This window comes from Kogia breviceps, chromosome 7 (genome assembly GCF_026419965.1).
Source record: "Kogia breviceps isolate mKogBre1 chromosome 7, mKogBre1 haplotype 1, whole genome shotgun sequence".
In the NCBI taxonomy this organism is placed as follows: domain Eukaryota; kingdom Metazoa; phylum Chordata; class Mammalia; order Artiodactyla; family Physeteridae; genus Kogia; species Kogia breviceps.
In genome coordinates, this window is record NC_081316.1 from 63584977 (window position 1) to 63606329 (window position 21353).

General features: G+C 52.4%; 1 protein-coding gene across 1 annotated transcript in view; it reads right to left on the reverse strand.

Annotated features, from left to right (window-relative positions):
- The window catches only part of MYO7A (myosin VIIA), a 99394-nt gene that overhangs the window by 72002 nt on the left and 6039 nt on the right, over positions 1 to 21353 (reverse strand). Inside the window, exons 3-4 of the mRNA XM_059068299.2 lie at positions 10837 to 10950; positions 6655 to 6807 (exon numbers count right to left, since the gene is read on the reverse strand). Coding sequence (XP_058924282.1) covers positions 6655 to 6807; positions 10837 to 10950 — 267 coding nt within the window. The remainder of the gene's footprint in view (positions 1 to 6654; positions 6808 to 10836; positions 10951 to 21353) is intronic.

The following is a 21353-nucleotide window of genomic DNA, read 5'->3' on the forward strand; positions in this document are numbered from 1 at the left end:
TTGCCTCCAAACCCTGCATCCCAAACTTTCAGAGTAAAATTTACTAACTGGACCTTTCCAGAGTGGAGGAGTTGGGTTGGTGAGGGGGGAGTGGAATGAAGCCATAAAGAGCTAAAGGGGCTGAGTGGGCCCCAGTCTCTGCAGCACTGCCCCTGTGCTCTGGGGGATAGAGCGCCTCCAGCCATCCTGGGCAGTGGGGACACACAGGCCAGACACACCTCAGAGAGCCTTCTGGGGGCTTTCTCTCCTCCGGCTCCTCTGTTAGGGCACCTATGTGCAAAATTTCCTGCTGTGGGCCCGGTCCCTGCCACACAGGGGACAACAAGGCCTGGCCCTCCTGCCTCCAGGACACAGGGAGACCCTCCGGGGTTACTTCTCCTTCCCTCCCCACCTCTCCCCACTCCAACTCAAAAAGGTCAGGCCCAGCTTATAATTGGTGATGGATCTATTGACATCTGGGCCCGGAGGGGGTGAAGAAAGATGTGACTGTGCAGGGGAGGCGACAGCCCTGCCCATCCCCTCCCACCCAGGGCCCAGTGCATCATACCAGAGCCCCAGTCATGCCCTAGCAGCCTCAGCCCAAGGTGGCCGTGCAGGGAAGGCGCTGCTGCCAGCACCGCATGCCAGGGCAAGTGCCCCCCCCCCCGGAGGCAGGGGTGGCCATGCAAAGCTGCCCTGGGCTGAGCTCCCCAGACCCAGGCTTCTCTCCTGCCAGACATTGTCCTTTTGAGCCCCAGTGGACTCTCCTCTCCCCCTGGCTCTTCCTACCAGCTAGATTCTGGTAACCAGGTAGGAGAGACAGCCACAAGGAACATCCCTTTGGCAGATCACTTTGCTTCTCTAAGCTTCAGTTTGCTCATCTGTAAAAGGGAGATGGTTAACACCCACCTCCCAGTGCTGTGGTAGAGACTAAAGGGCACAACCTTTGACAGGTGTCTGGTGCAGAGTCGGCTGCCCACAAGTGCTCCCTTCCTTTCTTCTGAATACTTCCTTAACAAAGACCTGGCCGGTGATCACCATGTGGCCTCGGGCCAGCTAGGCTCGTGCTGTCATTCAAGAACCCTTCCCTGAAGCACGCGCGGAGGCTGACAGCCACACTGGGTGGCAGGGAGGGAGAGCCTGGGGCCCTGGCAGCTCGCACCAAGCACACAGATTCCTTGAGACTTGGGGGGGGGCGTGGCGGGGGAGCGGAGGGCTGGTCAGTGTGGATCAAGCACAGAGGCATAAAAGGACAGGACATTTGGGAGGACTGCTGGGAAAAGGTCACCCTGGCAGCTCGGGAGAATGAATAGCAGCTACAGACGCAGGAGGCAGAGACACTATTTCAGACGCAATGAACCGATCGACGGGGGGGAGTCAGAGCCAGACCGAGGTGGCCCTGAGGACAGACCAAGCACAGGGCAAAGGGAACGCTGAGATGCCACAAGAAGCCTTCCAGGGGCTGGGCCTGGACCCTCTTCTCCCCCTCACAGCTCCCATGGCCCTCTCTACTCTGCCCACAGCCCAGAGGGCCCTCCTGAGCACTAGACCCCTCAGCCCCCTCCCCGACTTGATGTCCAGCAGCCTGTCCAGACGGGAGCTCACTCTCCCTTCCAACCCTGCTCCTCCTCTGCCTCCCGGCTCGGCCAACAGCACCACCGCCATCCTTCACAGCCGACCTTCACTTCTGTCCGTCACTGCCGTCCTTCACCGCCGACCTTCACCAGGGCAGGACAGCGGGAGGCCTCCCTCTCCTTCATAACGATGCATTTCGCTCCATGGGCACAGCCACCTCCCCGGCCAGGCGCCTCCCCTCTGGGCTCCCAGCTTCCACACTGCCCGCTACAATCTGTCCTCCACCGGGAACCAGAGTCGGCGCTTTGAAAATCAGACTGTGTCATCCCCAGCCTGAAAACCCTCAGGAGATTCCCCATGGCCTCAGGACAAAGTCAATATCCTTTCCCTGCCCACAAGACCTCCGCAAGCCCTGGCCCTCATTAGCTGCATCCCACAGCCAGAGGCTCCCTCCATATTAAACCTTCTGTTAAAAGCACCACGCTCCATCCCCCGCCCCCTCGCCAGCTAATGCCTGCTCATCCTTCAGGTCCAAACGGAGATGAGCGCTCCCCACGCAGGAAGCCAGGCACCCTCCTGTGTGACCCACCACAGCCTCCATGGTCCCCTTCACTGGGCCCCCGACTCCTCCATAATTCTGGTTCCAGGCCTCTGCCCCGCCCCCAGCCTCACTCCTCTCTCTACCTGAGGCCCAATACTGTGCATGGTGCGTAGGACACGCTCAGCAAACGTTTGGCAAGTGAACGAATGAGTCACTGAATTAATGGACGGAGAAGAAATTCACTGCTGTCCACAGGAAACAGCAAGAAAAGGAGCTGAGGGGACAGGCCTGTCAGCAACACTGTGGCAGGCCTGCCTATGCTGACAGGAAAGATGGCCCGGGGCTGGAGCTAGTGGAAAAAGCACACAAGTGTGAGGAGAAATGCTATCATTTGTGTAGAAAAAATGTTTAATTATATATATATATATATATATATATAATTTAATATCATATATATCATATATATATAGTCTTTCTCTTAGAGGATAGATAAGAAGTTAGTAGCAGTGGTTATCTCTGTGGCAGAAGGAATATTTTCCAATCTGTAGCACATATACCCATTTCAAACTAAATAATAAAAACGAAGCCTTTTCCTTCAGCGAGAGGACCCGGCCCAGCAGAAGAACAAGGACACACCACCTGTCAGGAAGATCCCTGTTGGGCGCAGGACTTTGCAGCTTCCAGGCCATCTCTCCCTGCACTGTCAGAAGGCCACTGTGAGGTGTATTCATGATGCCCCCCTTCTCCTATGGGAGAACTGAGCCTCCGAGAAGGGGCGGGACTTGCCAAGGTCACACAGCAGATAAGCAGGGAGTGCGATGAAGGGGGAACCCTGGCCCCAGAACCCCAGCTCTCGCCTCCCCACCTGGGCTCCCCCAAATCCCAGGAATTCACCTGCGAGACTGTGGAGCTGGCAGTGGGGGAGGTAAAAGAAGTGAGGGGCTTGGCCACTGCTGACAATGAGACTCAGGCCCGTCCTGCCTTTCTCTGGGCCTTAGCACTCATCCGTCCCCTGAGGTTCTAGGCACTGCTCCCTGAGGCCCTCTGGCTCTGTCTCTCCAAGGGTTCATGGTCAGCTGAGAGTTAATGTCCAACTACCCAGCACAGGCCTCTTCTCAAGTCTCCAGTAATAAAGCCTGTCCTGTGGGCCCATGGGCTGGAGTAGGGAAGAGATAAGGATTATTCCCAAGCTAAGGACATAGCACACAGGTCCCTAGGGGCCCCCAAGTCCCCAGGTGGAGATCAAGGAGCCTCTCTTGGGCCAGAGACACACCCCAGGAGATATGGTAGGAATCCACCTCCTCCAGGAAGCCTCCGGGCCTGCTAGCCCTGGGACCTCTCCCTTAGCAGGCCATGGAGAACAAGACATACACCTTAGACACATATACCTTCCCAGTATCACAGAGGCACCCACCCCATTGTGCCAAAGGGATGGCTGAGACCCGAAATGGGTAGGGACTCCCTAAAGGCAACCTGTCAAGACCTGGATCCAGGCCCCCCAGCTCCCAGACCAGGGCTCCAGCCCGTGTTCAGCATCAGCCCTGCCACCTGTTGCCCGCAAGACCCAGGGACGACCCCTGGCCTCTGGGACCACCCAATGAGAGGTTGCTAGGTGTCCTCTGAGGGCTCTGCCCCATGTAGGGTGCCTCGGGCTGGCTTATGGCCCTGGGGTGCTGTCCCTCACGCTCCTGGGGGCAGGCCAGCTGGAGCAGGCAAGGCCTGGGCAGACAGTCAGGGACAGAGCGTCCTCCGGGCCCAAGGCTGTGAGTGGCCGTGGTAATCTGAGGAAATCCTGGGTGCATGGGGGTGTGCCCAGGGTAACCCAAGCCATGAAGTGACCAGGGGTTGCCATGGTTAGGGACAGGTATGGTTTCTGGGTGGGACAAGGGCCTAGCTGCTTCTTCAAAGCCCTGCTCTAATCCTACTTCATGCACCCCGTCACAGAATCATAGAGTCGGCAAGTCAAGGAAACCTTCTTGAGCCCTACAATTCTGGAGCAGAGCTCCCCAGACCAACAGACACCCAGCATCTTAGGCCCACAGACTATCCAAGGTGGGCACCTTCCAGGTGCCATGACTTGATTTCCAGCCATGAGTCTCTGAACGAGAAAGACAGCTCAGACACCTCGTGTGGGCTCCACCCCATGCCCTCCCCACCCTCACCCAAAAATCAGTCAGAAAGGCTACTAGCGAAACTTCTAATGAGGCAAATGGTGCAGATCTCAGCGTTCTCTGGAGAATCCACAAACCTCTAGAATTCTTTTCTTTGATCCCACAGTCAACCTAGGTAAGGCCTAACGTTCAGGCTGATTTCTCTGCCAGCTGCCAGCTAATCAGTCTACCCTCAAAACTTCACAAACAAGATTCACTGATCTCGGACTGTCTGAAGTCTTTTCCTCCCCTCTCCCATTTGAATCCTGTTTTTGCCTTTGTTCTTTGATTCAGTCCACCAACCGACTCCCTCACTTACAAAGAACCAGTTTTCCGGCAAAATCACTAGACTATGCACAAAATAACCAACTACATGCCTCTGAATTATTCTTAGACATTGTCCGCGGGGTCCCTGGTGTAAACAGCTCCCCCCTGTGAAGCTCACCCCCGAAAGGAGATTGTGTCAGGACATCAGCTCTACAGTGGCCTCCCTGGGCAGGCTCCCACTCACCCTCAGACCCAAGTGTCAGATTCCACCCAGGCCTGGGTGGATGGCCATGGAGAGCCCCAGGACCCTCCTGTGTCCACCTGCTGTCCAGAGAGAGGAGGGAGGAGGGAACCGCCAAGAACTGGGGCGCAGACACCAGTGGGTCCCATGGGATATCTCTGGCCTGGGCTCAAGTCCTAGCTGCCCACCCCCCATTGTCTAGGTGACACTGCTCACATCTGGAGGTGCCATTGTGCCCTGCCCCCTGGATGAGGAAAGGAGTGAGAGGAGCTTTGTCGGTACTAAGGGGCTCCCTGAGAAAGCTGCTTGCTGTGCCTATGCAATCAACGTAGGTCAAGGGCCCAAGCGCAGCCTCTTCTTGGGAGCTTAAAGCTGCAGAAGGACCCAGAGTGGGGAGGCTGGCAGAGGGCCTCCCGAGCAGCTGAGGCACCACAATTCCAGGACTTCCGAGGGCCCGAGAGTTCCTTGTGCTTCCTCAGGCTCCCTCAGACTCTCACAGTTCTGTCTCACTGGCTCCCCTTCACAGCCCTGACAAATCACTTACTTGGCGCGGTCCTGCCTCAGGCCTTCTGTTCATACAGTACCCCTTCCTGAACGCCATCTCCACCAGCAGTCAGGAAGTGGCCTGGGAGTGAGACCTCACTCCTACAGGCCCTGCGGAACCAGCTCTGCACCTCTCTCAGGCACTTATCACCCCACACCTCCCCTGAGCATGCCCAGCCTGGGGACCTGGCTCAGGGGGCTCCCTCCTGCTCTCTCCTTGTTGTACACCCACAGCTTCCTTCGCCCATGAGCTGCTTGGGCACACAGCTCTGGGCCTGGCTAAGCCTTATAGAGCCTCAGTTTCCCTGTCTGTAAAATGGGACTAGGTCAGCAGTTCTCAGAGTGTGGTCCAAAGACCCCTGAGGGTCCCAGAGACCCTTTCAGGAAGTCCATAAGGTCTTGTCTTTTCCACCTCCATATCTGTAAGGCCAGATTTTCTTCATACACTTCAGTCAAAACAACATCACATCAGTCTGGATGTGAAGCAGATATGAGAATCGAGTTGTCTCTATTAAGTCAGATACTAAAAATATTTGAAAAAAATGTAAAACAATGCCCCTCTTCTTACTAATTGTTTTATGTTGGCAAATATATTTATTTTTTATAAAAATACTTTATCCTGTAATGGATATTTTGTGGTTATTTTTAAATGTCTCAGTTATAATTTCTAATGTTAAATATCAATAGATATAACCCCCATAAACAAAAGCTCTTTGAGGTCTTCAATAATTTTTAAGAACCTAAAGCATTCCTGAGGCCAGAAAGTGTGAGAATCTCTAGACTAAATGATCTTGATGGGCCCTTCTTGTTCTGATGGTCTCTGAGCTCACCTCTTGGGATCAGCTCACTCCTGGCTGAGTGAGATGCTCTTTATTTGTCCTCTTGAGTTTCAAGGTGGGGAAGTGTGGGGTGTGTGTATGACTGGTTCTAATTTTCAAGGGTTTGGGGGATCAAGGAGCATGTCCATCCTCTATCCCCTTCAAGAGGACACAGACTTCCAACCCATCCTCTCTTGACCTTGAGGACCCGTGGCAGGTCCTGACCCCACAGCAAACCCAGGGAGAGCAGCAGCTCCCCCATCTCTGGGCAAAGCACTGAGCCTGTCACCATCCCCTCCCTGGTCTGGCCTCCCAGCGGTTTCAGCCCTACGGAGGCACATGAACCTTTGGAAAAAACCTCCCCGTTCTCCAATCACAGACCACACAAGCCACAGCCCAAAAGAGAGGATGAGCCGAGCGGCTGTGGGCATGGGCTGAGTCCCTGGTCCCCAGTGGCCAGCTGCAGAGGCTGGGCAGGGCTGGCTGCAAGTCAGAGGGACTGAAAGTGGGCGGGGCTGCTGGCAGGCAGGCGGCACTCACGTAGATGAGATGGTCTCGGTATCTAATGAGCAGGTTGCGCAGGATGCCAGCTTCGTTGAGGTCCCCCAAGCGGATCATGTCCTCCACGCCGTGGACAGACGTGGGGTGCATGGGCTTGATGTGCCTGGCGTTCTGCGGGGAGATCCAGTGTTCCTGCGGGGAGGCACAGTGGCTAACGTAAGCTAGCTGCGTTCTCCTGGCTGCACTTTGCTAGGGGACGAGTCCGGAGGGACAGGAACCCCGGGTATCTGCGACCCCATAAGGGCCTCTCCTGCAGCCAAACACCATCATTTCTACCATCTATGAGGATGTTAGCGCCCACCCCTACCCTTCGTGGACCACGCTTTCTCCTCTTAGGGGATTCTCTCTGCAGACCTAAGAGGTGGACACGGCAGGGATTTTGGCCCTACCTTAAGGCTGTCATAAAGGGGATTATTCTCTCCAGTCACCTTACAGGATGGAGTGGAAAGTGTAATCACTGCAGTTAGACAGACTTGGCTTCAAATCCAAACTCCGATAAACAAATGTACAAAAATTATCCAGATAGTGCAATATTTCCTGCTGCCACGGGTGGCAGATGGTTGCACATCTGGGCCATAGCCTTTGTTCTTTCAACAAGCTTGCAAAGCCGTAGTTTCCTCTGACCTCCCCCAGGTGGTCTCCAGCACCCCCTACTCACGGTCCCAGCTTCTCAGCGAAGTGAGAATCTCTCCTGTGCTCTGCAGTGTGGCTACAACCTGAGTCAAGCCTCCAAAGCCCTCTGGGGCCCCCTCCTTGCTCCCAAATGCCGGAACCCTGGGAGCCTCAGGACCAGGCAGAGAGCTGACTGGCTCCCCATGCTGGGATCGGTGCCTCCTCTGGGCTCCCACATACCCTGTGTCTCCCATTGCAAGGCAATGGCCACTGCCACTGTTGGAGCGCAATTCTGGCCCTGACCCCTCAATTTTCCCCAAGGCTGGTTCCACGTCTGCTATACCCCTGGTTTACAGTGCCTCATACAGGGGCCAGGCACAAATGACGTGGCAGGGAATCCCCGATGAGACAGATGGCCGGCTGGTGACTGCTAGGAACCAAGTCTGAATTAAAAGCAGAGTCCTAGTCACGGAGAGACCCCAGAAGTCCCCTATTCCAGCCCCCTCACATCACATGAGAAAATAGGATCAGAGGACCATGGCCCTCAGAGAGGTGAGGGGCAGGCCAGCAATTGATCATGACTCCAGTTTCCCTGGCATTTCATCGCACCTCCTGGGCCAGGGCATTACATTCCAGGTCAGGCCTTCAGACAGCCCTGACATGAATGCACCGGGTGGTGAGATCAAAGAACCTGCCTGGACTTTCCAATCCCGTGTGGAACATTCCTCTCTCCCACCCTATTTCTTGATAAAAACTGATCCAATTGGAAAATTCCCTTTCCCTGACTCGGTCCTAAGCCCTGGATTGGGCCAGAGGGGAGAGGACATTGGGCAGGCTGTCTGCCTTCCCCTCTCGACCCCAACCTCTGGTCCCATAATTCCTCCCCAAGACACTTCAGCACAGAGGTAAGAGGTGGCTCAGCCACTGCAAGACCTGTAGCCCTGTGCACATCATTTTGCTTTCCTGAACCTCTACAACCTCATCTGTGAAATGGGAATGAGATTAACAATCCCTTTTTCTTGGAGATGTTGGGAGGGTTAATTGATACAATAATGGCCAACCTCTGTTTCACTCCTGCCAGGTCTAAAAAGCACTGGTGCCTGATAATTGCTCAACCAGTGCTGGGTATTATCACTTTAATGTTTTCTAGTTTTTGTTGAAAAAGAGATGTACGTTCTTATTTGTTTCTCTTAACATCTCATCATGGAATTACCAGTTCCGTTTTACAGTGAGGAGTCACGTTGGAGAGGTAAAGTGGCGTGCTCGGTTAAATGGCAGAGCTGAGCCTTTCCCCACCCCTTTCCTGCATGGAAGGTCGCCCAGCTGAGGTCAGCAGCGCTCAGGTCAATGTCCACAGACACCTACAGCACAAACCAAAGTGTAACCAGGGCAGAAACTGAGGCCTGGCCCTGAAGGCATACCAACGAGAGACAGAGAGGGAACATGGCCAATTCTAGGGCCTGGGGGCACATTTGGGAAAGAGCTGGCCTGGCACTGAGCTCAGAGAGGCAGGGACCACATGCTCTGTAGAGGAAGGGAAGGAGGGCTACATGTGGCAGTGAGAACAGCTTGGACAAAAGCAGAGCATTAGGACCCCAGTGAGGACTGGAGCCATGACCTTTCATTCATTCAGCAAGTCTTTACAGAGGACCTTCTCTGGGAAACCTTTTGTTGTGCTCTGGGGAACCAGATGTGATTCACCTGGTCCCTGCCCTCAAGCTGAGGGAGTCTGTGGGCAGACAGAGGGGTCAAAGATGATGGCCTGGAGGTGGGGTGGGGGGAGGTAGTGGGAGTAGGAAAGGCTGGTGAAAAGGGGAGGCCAGAAGGCACTAGGGGCCCAATGCCACTGAAGCAAACCCAGCCCCTAACCTGCTCCAGCCAGCCAGCCACCTCCCTCCCCCCTCTGCAGCCCCCGTTCTCAGGGGGCAAGTGGGAGGGGACCTCTGGGATCCGGTGACACAGTTATGGGACACCATCTGACATGCAACATGACCCAGATGAAATTCAAGCTTACAGGCAGAGTCCCTGGGCCCCACCCGGGGGGTCCAGGCTAGTTCGTGGGCCTGTGTGTGCTGCCAGCCAAATCCGTGCCCCCCTTCTGAGGCTTCAACCTCACAGGGGCTTCCTAGAAGGCCCTGGAACTGGAGCCTCTGGAATGACGTTGCAGGCACTCCATTTCTAAAGCTCAGGGGACAAGAGTGTGGTTAACAGAACCTGAGCTCCAAAGTTGCCACTGAGATGCTGGGAGAGGAAACACCCACAGAGAACCCAGAGGCCCTGGATCCTGACCCCAGCACCATCACTCACTAGCTGTGTGACTCATCCTCAGGGTCCCTCTCTGGACTCCAGTTTCCCCTTGGGGTAACAGTTTCTGTCCTCCCTGCCTTTCACGGACACTGTGAGGACCTAAAGATAGAACTTGGGTCAAAGAGCTTTGCAAACCCCAAGGCGGGTGTCCCTGGGGGCTGCAGGGATAACAGTGATGCCCCTGCCTCCTCCACGTTCAGTACCAGGCCTCCAGGGTCCTGAGCCCTCCCCTGGCCCTCAACAGAGCCTTCTTCTCCAAGCCACTGCACCCTCTTTCACCCCCATCAAACTAAGAGGCTAAGATGGGGACTGTCTCTATGCCCCCAGCGCCGGCCACAGCATCAGGAACAACCCAAATTACAGTGGAACCTAATCTCCCTGGTCCTCCATGTCCCCACTAAGCTGTACATGTGCTGTATGTAGCACATGTAGTACATGTGCCCCTGCCACATACACACATGCCATGCACATGCACACATGTCCAGAGATCCCAGGCTTCCCCTCTGGGCCCTCATCAGGGCCACCTAAGGCAGGACCCTGACTTAAGACCTTTTCTTCCCTCCCCAAGGCCCCATTCTCACTGTCTATCAAACTTACACTTCCTGTGTCCCTTTCCTTCAGGGCCACAAGAGATAAAGGGTTCAACTGTTAGACTAATTCCAGGGCAGCATCAGGGTGGACAATGAATTCGTGTGATGCCATAAGCCCACAGCACGAGAGCGGGCATTTTCAGACTACCTCACCCTCTTCTGAGGCATTCACGTGTGATCTCACATATGAATCAATAACCCTGTGAGGGTTCAGAAGGAGAAACTGAGGTTCAGAAGGGAAAGAGATTTGGCCAAGGTTGCATAGCTAGCAAGTGGGCAGGATGGGATTTGAATCCAGTCTGTCTGACCCGAAAGCACCCTTGTACCTGAGGAGCTCCCAGCCCGGTGCCACCCCCTGCCCCACTGTACACACCGGTATGCCCACACAGACACACATTTCTAATACCAGGCAGAATGGACTGAAGTGCTGGTGGGACTAGAACAGGTAGCCTGGGGCAGAAGGGGAGGTTCCCTCCCACAGGGGTGATGGGGAAAGCTCCATGGGGGAAGGGGGTTCTGAGAGGCAGAGGCAGGGCACAGGCACTGCCTCCACCCCCCTGAGGCAGGTCACTGCTGGGCCCCTGCTTCAGGTCACCTGTCAGCCTGTGTCCCCCCGCAAGGCCTGGGGGCAGGGTGGCAACGGGTTACTCACATTGCCTTCATCGTCCACCACCTGGATCTGCCCAGAGTCACAGAGCTTCACCACTGCCCCGATGGGCACATCAAACTCCCGCCCGGATCTCAGGTCCATCCAGACATAGTCCCCCTGCGGGTGAGAGAGTCCCAGGCCAGGTGAGCAGGGACGGTGATCAGGTACTCCTTCTAAGCAGTCCTGTGCCCACCCCTCCACCACCAGAGGCTCTTGTGCCAACCACAGAAGAGGGAAGAAAAGGGAACTGGCCCTGTGGAAGCCATGGTGCCAGGTCCTGGGCTGGGCACTATGCAGTGTCATCAATCCCTCCTCTGGGGCAGCTGTTACTGTCCCCAATTTATAATGAGTAAGCAGAGGCTCAGAGAGGGGAAGAGCCAAGACCACACAGCTGGGAAGCTTCAAGCCGAAGTCCAAAGCCCTTACCTCTCCCCAAGACTCTACATCCCACACATGTACAGCAGACTCATTGAGGTTTAGGCAGAAACACTTTCCCTCTGTCCTAATGGAGGCGTACCCCCAGGACATTCAAACAGCCTCTGTCACCTCCTCAGTCAACACCCACAGTCAAAGTTATAACTTCCCTGCAGCAAAGCTGCTCTGTGCTGGGGCCCCATGATATATGTGGGCATCACTCTCAGCCACACTATCTCCTGGCTTGTGGGGACATCCCGATCTGGGGCCGGGGAGCATTATATTTGTGTCCCCTGCAGAGTTCAGCACAGGGCCTGGCTCCCACTACACGCTCAGTAAGGGTTCACAGAAGCCAAATCTACAACCCAGAGTCAGAAAATGGACTTAGAACAACCACTTTCAGCACTGATGCATTCAACATGCATGTACTGAGCACCTACTGGGTACAAGGCACTGATGGATCTAAATGCTGGGGATTGAGCAGTGAGCATGGAGTCCACATTCTAGTTGGGAGGAGACAGAAAACAAACAACTGAGCAAGTACACGGTCACTTGGGATGGCGGTAGTGCTGTGATGGAAGTGGGCACACCAATGCTGGAGAAAGACAGAGCCAGCCAACTGGAGACTCATTCTCCTGGGAAGCCACTCTATGAAGGAAACCTCTGAGCTGAGACCTGAAGGGCGAAAAGCAGTCAGGCTAGGAAAGAGCAAGGGTAGAAATCTGGGCAGCGGAAATGATAAGTGCAAAGGCCCTGAGGCAGGAAGGAACCGCAAAGAGGTGGTTGTTGCAGGACCTGATGAGAGAGAGAGGTGGGCAAGATTCAGGACTCATAGACTCTCGTTGGTCTGGAGGTAAAAGTTTGAATTTTATTCCAATCTTAATAAGAGTATCCTTTTGGGGTGGTTCCCAAGTTCCCCAGAAGGATAAGAGAACCTAGACATCCTAATAAAAATATAACTTCCTATCAAGCGGCAGTTAAAAGCATAACAGCTGCTAAAACTGATTCACGATGAAATAAGCCTATGGGGATGGCCCAGGGGAAACAGCTCTGGGCTATGAGACTGGGATCCAGGACCCACTTGGCCTCCAGTAAATCGCTGACCTCTTTGAGCTTCGGTTTCCACATGCCTCAGTGAGGCGTGGGCTTGGTGAGCCCCAAGGCCAACTCTTCACTGTTTCAGCCTCCTCCTGTTCCCATCAGAACCAACTACTTTTCAGCCACAGCTGCCATTATGGGCCTTCACTTCATGGGAGGTTAGCACAAGTTAGAAACAGGCTAGCTTCAAACCCAAGCTTTCTCCCAGAAAAAGTAAGAAAAATTGGAGAGCCTCTGGGATGGGAGGAGAACTCATGTGTTTGCTGAGCATCTACTGTGTGCCCAGGCTGCATGACTGCTTCCCATAGACTGTCCCATTTAATCCTCACGACTGCTTTAGCCCCAAGTCCAAGCTGTGCTTCCTGCCACACTCCTCACTGCCCCAGCTTCCTCCTCCTCCTCCCCAATACCTGAAGAGTTAGTTCATTCATTCAGTACATATCTGTGGAGAGCCCGCTGTGGGCCAGTTTCACTCCAGACCCTGGGGACAGAGCAGTGAACAGACGGGAAAGCAGAGGGCCTAGTAAGGGCAGGCCCAGGTTGGAGCTAGATGAGGGGGCGCTTGGAGGATATGGGCAGCACCAGGGCACACAGGGCCCTGGGAGCCATGGACAGAAGTTGGACTTTCTTTTAAGTAGGACAAGTAGCCACTGGAAGGTTTTAAAGCAGGAGAGAATGGCATGATGGATTTACATTTTCAAAACTTCCCCTGGGTGTTGTGTAAAGAACACAGGCTCTCCTCCAGTCTTCGGGGCCCCTGGGCTTGCCCCTTAACAGCCAGCACCACTCTGGGTCATCTCCCCACTAGCCTGCAGCCCCCTGAGGGCAGGGCTGGTCTGAGTCTTCCATTGGTGACTCCCCAGAACCAAACATAGAGAAATAGTTTTTCTCTCAGTGAGATAGAGAATGAGAATGTGAAACAGTATGTATGTGAGCATGTGTGTGACTAGGTAAGAGGGAGCACGTGACAGAGGTCGTGTGTGAGAGAGAGAAAGAGCGAGAAGACCCGATTCCCAGAGGCCAGCGGTGGCAGGTAGTGGTACCTGGACATCGCTCTATGCAAACTCAATACCCCTGCAACAGGCCAGGTAGTGACTTACATGCTTCCCTGTAATTAACTGTCTCATTGAACCTTATGACAATGCTTAGGCAGGGGATTCTCTCTCTACTTCATCTCCTCAAAAGAGGTCAAGAAACATGCCCAAGGTCACGTGGGTGTTTTGTGGTAGAGCCGGGAATGAAGCCCAAGCCTGGCAAGCTCAAATTCAGTGCTCTCTCCCTACATCCCCTGGGCCCCATCCTGAACCCAGCTCTGCAAGCAGAACAGGAAGCACTGATACGGTCCCTGGCTGGAGATGGTTCGTGGACCCAAAAGGCAAACTGGAAGCTCCAGCTAAGGGCAGCAAAGCAAACAGAAATGTCTAGAACCCTCCTAGCCAAGGACTGTCACCAGGAGGGTGGTGACTTAACTTTCTCTTCTCTTGGTCTGAACTCGAGGAAAGAGGCTAAAATGGCAGCTGAGAGGCTTCAGGGAGGAATCAGGGGCCTGAGAACCTCTGAGGGGGACAGTTCCCATGGTCCCATGGAAAGTACTTGGGGCATCAGAATGCAGCTAGGTTGTAAGGGTCCCCATTTTACAGATGAGGAAACTGAGGCCAAAAGAGAGGAAGGGATTTGGCCATAGTCACTCATCAAATCAGTGATTGATGAGACTATGAGCATCTGCAGGGCAGAGCCCGAACCCAAAACAGGGTAGGTCAGGAATCGCTGGATGGGTGAAGGAAGGAGCAGAGGAAGGAAGATGTAAAAGAACATGACACTTTTTTGAGGGGCAGGAGGAGGGAGGAGAGGAAAGGGGCACTGGGCTCAGGTCTAACCCCACCAGCCCTTCCTCACAGCTGTATTCCAGGCAGCCCATGACTATATCTGGCCCCATTCCTACCACCCCACTGTGAGGGGTGCCCCACTAGGGACCTCACCCGGAATCAAAAGTTCCATTTGTGTAGACACCTGCCTCTGTGTGGCTGTGTAACCTGGGGCAAGTTCCAGCTTCTCTGCTGTCAGTTGAGTGGTTCCCAGCCCCAGAACGGTGAGTTCCTAGATGGATTTGCCTAAATGTTCTCAAGGGTACCCCACAACCCTAGTGGGGGCTTCCTCCAGGGAAGCTGGCCCCCATCCACAATGAACACCAGGTAAAGAGTTCTGGGTTCAGGTCCCAGTTCTGCCACTAACGCTGTGTGACTCTGGGTTAAGTCTTTCAGTCTCTCTGAGGCTTAGAGTTCAACAGCCTTAACAGGAAAGGAGTCAGTGCTTGTGAAGATGAGAGACCCATGCAAAGGGAAGTTGTCCTTGATGTCCACCCACCTTCCCTCCTAGGCATGAGCCCAGGATCAGATCAATATCAACTCCCTGCAGGGCCTTAGCCTTATATGTCTCTTTCATCCTCTGGGGCAGGGCCTGAGGTTCAGTCCCCGAGGTTCAGTCCCCGTTTGTGCAATGAAAAGGAGTATGTCTCAGGACACTGCCCCCACCCTCACTTATCCTCATAGTCACTCCAGGACATTGGTTATATTAGCCCCATTTTCACAGGTGAGAAAGATGGGCCAACTGACTTGCCAGGGGTGCCAGTGAACAAGGAAGTGTCTGGTTGCTAATCTTCGGTGGAGGAGGGGACCCACGGGCCATGCTTTCCTTCTACCAGCCGGTCAGCGAGTCCACAAACGTCTCCCCGAGCCCCCTCCGTGCACCTGGAGTCACTCCCTGCTCTGGACCCGGGCAAGGGCAGGGAAGCCCCTTCCCAGCGCTGGCCCATCCACCTCCGGTTCTCCAGCTGCACAAGCTCCCCGCACAGGCAGGGGCAGCGGGGGGCCAAGTTCCCGCCGGGCGTCTAGGACCGCGCGGCACCAGAGGGCTCAGGTGTGCGTGCACCCTGGGGCTTTCCGACCCTGCGGCCCGCCTGGCTCCAGACAGGCGGGGAAACCGAGGCCCAGGACCGGGTCCGCGGGGCGCGTCCTCCCTCTCCCGACCCGGGCCTCACCGGCAGGACCGCGTACGTCTTCAACGCCTGGTTCAGGCTACGCACCAGCGCCCACTTGCCCGGCTGCTTGGCGCGCGCCTCGGCAGGGTCGCCGGGGTCAGCGGCGTCCGTGGGGTTGGCGGAGTCTGCGGGATGGGCAGGCGGCTCCATGGCGCGGAGGACCTAGCGGCGGCTACGGTGGCAGCACGTCTCGAGCTCCCTAATTCACCTAATCCCGTGCGCGCCGCCCGCCGGGGAACCCTAAACCCGGCCATCTGCCGCGGGCCCATGGCAACGGCGGCTTAGGTGACGCCCGCGGGCGGGAACGAGGAGGGGGCGCCCGCGCCGCCCCAGCCCCCTCCCATCCTGGCGTGACCCCAGCACCCAACATCGTCGGGGATTCCGGGCCCGCCTCACCAGGACCTCAGCAAGCAGCACCCAGGAGCCGAGCTGCAGGGCCTCGGCAAAAACGAAGCACCTGGAACCTCACCTTGACCGCAGTTTTGGAGAAAATCAGTATGTTTTCTACGGAAAGAAACGTGGGGATGTTATGGAGTGGAACACAATAAACTTCGTAAATTTTTTAAGACTAAAGGGGAGGTGCGTCAAAGATCTTTCTGGCCCACTGGCTGCCTCTGGGGAGTGAGGGCAGATAAAAGCCTTAAGGTTGGGAGGGGACTTTATGGAGAAAGCCCTGGAAGAGTCAGTCTCTGGCCCTCACCCAGCCTCTGAGGCCAGCGAGCTGGTGATCTCCAGGTCAAAGAGGAGGCACTGAGGCCTAAAGGAGGGGTGTCCCCTCATTCCCCAGGACAGCAAGTCACCCCTAATGGCTCAGAGCTTATCCCACAGTGGGCGCCAAGCTGGGCTCCTGTGTCCTGGCAGCCACACAGGACTGGGTGCCAGCTTGGGTCCATGCTGGGCCGCAAGCCACAGTGGCCACTGTCCCATCCAGAAGGCGTGGAATGCCCAGGCCCTATCACTCTCCTCCTACACCTGCCTTCTTCTCTCTCCCTACTTATTTTTATCCTCTCCCCTCTTTTCTCCTATTCTCTCTTCAAGGTCTCATTTTTGGCCCTCAGCATTGTCTGAAATGCTGGAAGACCCAACTTTCTGTTCTAGAGAAGCAAACCACAGCGGGGAGTAGAGGGAATGACAAGGAGGGAGACAGTGATGTCTCACACAGAACTCAGAGCTGCCCCTCTGGACCTGGGCTTCATTCTACCCGCCCCCCACTTTTCCAGCCTCAAGGACCCAGCGCTCTGCCACCCAGCACACAGCTGACTGTCAGCAATGATTCCGACCCATTTCCTGTGCCCTCTCAGGGACCCTGATCTCAGAAGGGGTTCTTTCCAGAGTTAAGCCCAGAACAAGCACACCTACCTCTGCCCACCCTCCTAGGAGAGTCCATGGGAACAGGAACCAGACCCTCAGACCCAGGGAGGTGCTAGAGTTGGGCTTCCAGGCATCCTTCCATCTGTCTATTTAAAAAACCTTCACAGGGACTCCCCTGGTGGTCCAGTAGTTAAGAATCCGCCTTCCAATGCAGGGGACATGGGTTCAATCCCTGGTCAAGGAACTAAGATCCCACATGCTGCAGGGCAACTAAGCCAGCACGCCACAACTACTGAGCCCAAGAGCCACAACTAGAGAGCCCATGTGCCACAACTACAGAACCCATGCGCTCTGGAGCCTGCACACCACAACTAGAGAGAAGCCCACGCACCGCAACAAAAGATCCTGCATGTTGCAACTAAGACCCACACAGCCAAAAAATAAATAAATATTTTTAAAATGTTAAGAAAACAAAAACCTTCACAGGCTCAGCCTAAAGCTTAGGGGACACCATCCTCAGAGCTTCCAGACTGGGGGTGGACAGACCCAGACACAGATAAGGATGATACTACCAGATAAGGGACATATTAACCCTGGAGAGACAGGATAGCATGGCTGCTATGAGGTTGGACTCTGGAGCCAACACGGGTTCAATGATGACAAGGCCATTCACATGCTGTGTGACCTTGGGCAAGTTCCTCAACCCCCATGTGCTTTTGTTTTCTCATATGTCGGTTAACAGGATAACAGTACGTCATTAGGTGCTTATGAGGGTTTTGTTTTCTCATATGTCGGTTAACAGGATAACAGTACGTCATTAGGTGCTTATGAGGGTTAAACAGGTTGTGTGTAACTCACTCAGATCGGTGCCTGTTAGAGCAAATGCTGTGTGAGTGTTAGTTATTATTAACTGAGCAAGTCATGTTGTTGTGGTGTTGTGATTATTTAGGCAGATATGAGGGAGAAGGGTGTTCCAGAAAAGAGAACAGCAAAGCACAGAGAAGCAGAGGTAAGAAGGAAGAGATGGTAAAACAAGTCTGGTGGATGGAGAGAGGCCCCCTAAGAGAGACCTAGTAAAGTACTGAGAGACTGGCCCTCCCTAACCCAAACCCACTGCTCAACACCCTGCACCCAGGCCACCCCTGAGATGAAGCCTAGGAGTAGGTCCCTTCCCTGCAGGTGGCTCACACCAGGTCTGAGAGGCAGGTCTAATACCCCTGGGACCCACTCTGGCATCACACCAGACTCTCTCCCAGAGCCAGGCCTCACTGCTCCCCCAGCCTTGTCTCCTGCTGCCTGGCCATACAGGACAGGGCATCCTACCTTTCCTTATGCTGAGTCCTCTGCTAGGAATGCTCCACCTCCACCATCCTCTTCCCTGCCCCCACTTAGCCACCAAAGCTCCACTTAGCTATGTGCCCCCTGGTCCTCACACCTCACTACCTTCTTTTCTCTACTCCCTTTATGCCTCACACCCATATTGCTGCTATCACCTCCACCATACCACCATCTGGTCCAATTCTGGCCACCCATTTTACATATGGGGAGACTGGAGTTCAGAAGGGGCAAAGGGACCTATCCAAATATACATAGCAAGCTGGAACAGAAAAGCTTTCAGGAAATAACTGTGCCAGTTGTCATCAGCCAGTGATGTCAGCAAAGAGTAGAGAAGTCCGCCAAGAATCTACAGAAACACCAAAAAACATAGCAAAAGTTGTCAGAGTCAACTTTACTGGAACTCTAGAAAATATGCAAAGGTTTACAGTAACCATTTGAACATTTAAGGAAGAGGAAGATGACTGAAACCCCACAGGAGAGCTTTGTGGTACTTTAACCTACCCATCCTCCCTCACCCCCCACCTTGAGGATGGCAGCCTATATCCCTGGTGTGGGTTGTTGGGGTCAGAGGGAGCAGAATAGACCTTGTTATCAAATAATGATGATGGTTTTAACCTGTCTGGGGGATCCCTGAAGGAATAATGCTAAAGGTTTGTCTTTATTCCCTAACTAGGGACCCCAGGGTAGAGAAGTAGCTATGGAGGGCATTGGTCAGAAACATCCAAAGGCAAATGAACTACCCACTGCCACCTGGGGAAAAAAATAATGAGTTGGAGCAAATAATAGACACTCCAAAAAGCCTGGAAAAAAGGCAGGGGAATGAGATGCACCAGGGAAAAGGGGCTTTAAATAAGCTTCAGCATATACTGGGGAATCTAGAAGACCACGTACACACTCAGGGTTGGACAAATGTTCAGAAAAAGCATGAGAAACCCTAAGCTCTCATCTCTGACTGACCTCAAGCTCCATGCAGACAGGGAGTGAAGGCTAAGTCAGAGTTGTAAATGTCCTGACTGAGCATTGAAGTCATGCGCCAACACAGACACGGCCCACCTGCAAAGTCTGAGATTTTTTTAATTTGTTTTGTTTTTTTCCCAGGAGTTTTAGAGACTTCAGTGACCATACACAACAAAGAATCTAGTCTTCACACACACACAAAAAAAATAGTTTAGAAAACTCACTCAACAAAACTACAATTCACAATAAGCAACAACAACAAACCCTGGGAAGGGGGAAAATCTGACTTCTGGAGTTATCACATTATAGTAATCAAAATGTCCAGTTTTCAACAACAATAACAAAAAAAAAAAACCTATGAGACTCTCAAAGAAACAAGAAAATATGGCCCATTCATAGGAAAAAAAGAAATTAATAGAATCTTTCCCTGAGGAAGCCGAGACACTGGATTTAATAGACAAAAACTTTAATCAACTGTTTTAAATATGCTCAAAGAACTGAAGGAAACCAGAACAACATCTCACCAAGTACAGACTATCAATAAAGAGACAGGAATTATAAAAAGGGACCAAACAGAAGTTCTGGAGTTGAAAAGTACAATAACTGATATGAAAAATTCACTAGAGGGGTCAACAGCAGATTTGAAAGGGCAGAAAGAAGAATCAGCAAACCAAATTAAGAAAAATGAGCCGAGACTAAGAAACCTACAGGACACCATCAAGTGGACCAATATATGCACAATGGGAATCCCAGAAGGAGAGGAGAGAGAGAGAGGCAGAAAGAATATTCAAAGAAACAATGACCCCAAATTCCCCAAACTTGATGAAAGATATGAATCTACACATCTAAAATGCTCAATAAATTCCAGGTAGGATAAACTCAAAAAGATCCTCACTGAGACACATTATAATCAAACTATCAAAAGACAGACAAAAAGAGAATCTTAAAAACAGTGAGAGAGAAGTGACTCATCATATATGAAGGATCTCCAATATGATTAATTGCTGATTTCTCATCAGAAACCATGGAGACCAGAAGGCAGTAGGATAATATATTTAAAATGCAGAAAGGAAAAAAACATATTTCCAGCAAGACTTCTGTATGTGGCAAGAATATTCTTCAACAGTGAAAGAGAAACTAAGACATTCCCAGATAAACAAAAACTGAGGAAGATGGTAGCTAATAGACCTGCTCTACAAGAAATGCCAAAAATAATCCTTCAGGCTAAAATTAAATGGCACTAGACAGTAACTCAATGGCATACAAAGAAATAAAGAACCCAGTAAGGTAACTACAAAGGTAAATATAAGAGCCAGCCTTATTTTTATTTTTGGTTTGTCACTTCTCTTTTTTCCTATGTGATTTAAAAGACAAATGCATAAAATAACAATTATAAATCGATGTTAATGGGCATACAGTGTATAAAGATGTAATTTCTGACAATAATACTGTAAAGAGAGAGGGATGAAACTGTATAGGAGCAGAGTTTTCATATACTATTGAAGCTAAGTTGGTGTTAACCCTCACTAGATTGTTATAAATGTAAGGTGTTAATTGTAAACCCCAGAGTAACTACTAGGAAAAAAAAAAAAAAAAAAAAAAATATATATATATATATATATATATATATATATAGAGAGAGAGAGAGAGAGAGAGAGAGAAATTAATAAGAAGGGAACTAAAACAGTAGAGTGGGGGAAAAATCAAACACAAAAGAAGGCATCATAGAGTAGAATCTAAAAAAAAAAAAAAAAAAGATACAAATGAACTTAAATACAAAACAGAAACAGACCCACAGACATAGAAAACAAACTAACTATGGTAACCAAAGGAGAAATGGAGGGAGGGATAAATTAGGAGTTTTGGATTAACAGATACCCACTACTATTTATAAAATAGATAACCAATAAGGACCTACTGTATAACCCAGGGAACTATACTTAATATTTTGTAATAACCTATAAGGGAAAATAATCTGAAAAAATATATATATATGTATATAACTGAATCACTTTGCTGTACACCTGAAACTAACACAACATTGTAAATCAACTATACTTCAATTAAAAAAAAAAAAAAGTCAGGCTTCCCAGGTGGCGCAGTGGTTGAGAATCCGCCTGCCGATGCAGGGGTCACGGGTTCGATCCCTGGTCCAGGAAGATCCCACATGCCACAGAGCAACTAAGCCCGTGCACCACAACTACTGAGCCTGTGCTCTAGAGCCCGTGAGCCACAACTACTGAGCCCACGTACCGCAACTACTGAAGCCCACGTGCCTAGAGTCCGTGCTCCACAATGAGAGAAGCCACTGCAATGAGAAGCCAGCGCACCGCAACGAAGAGTAGGCCCTGCTCACCACAACTAG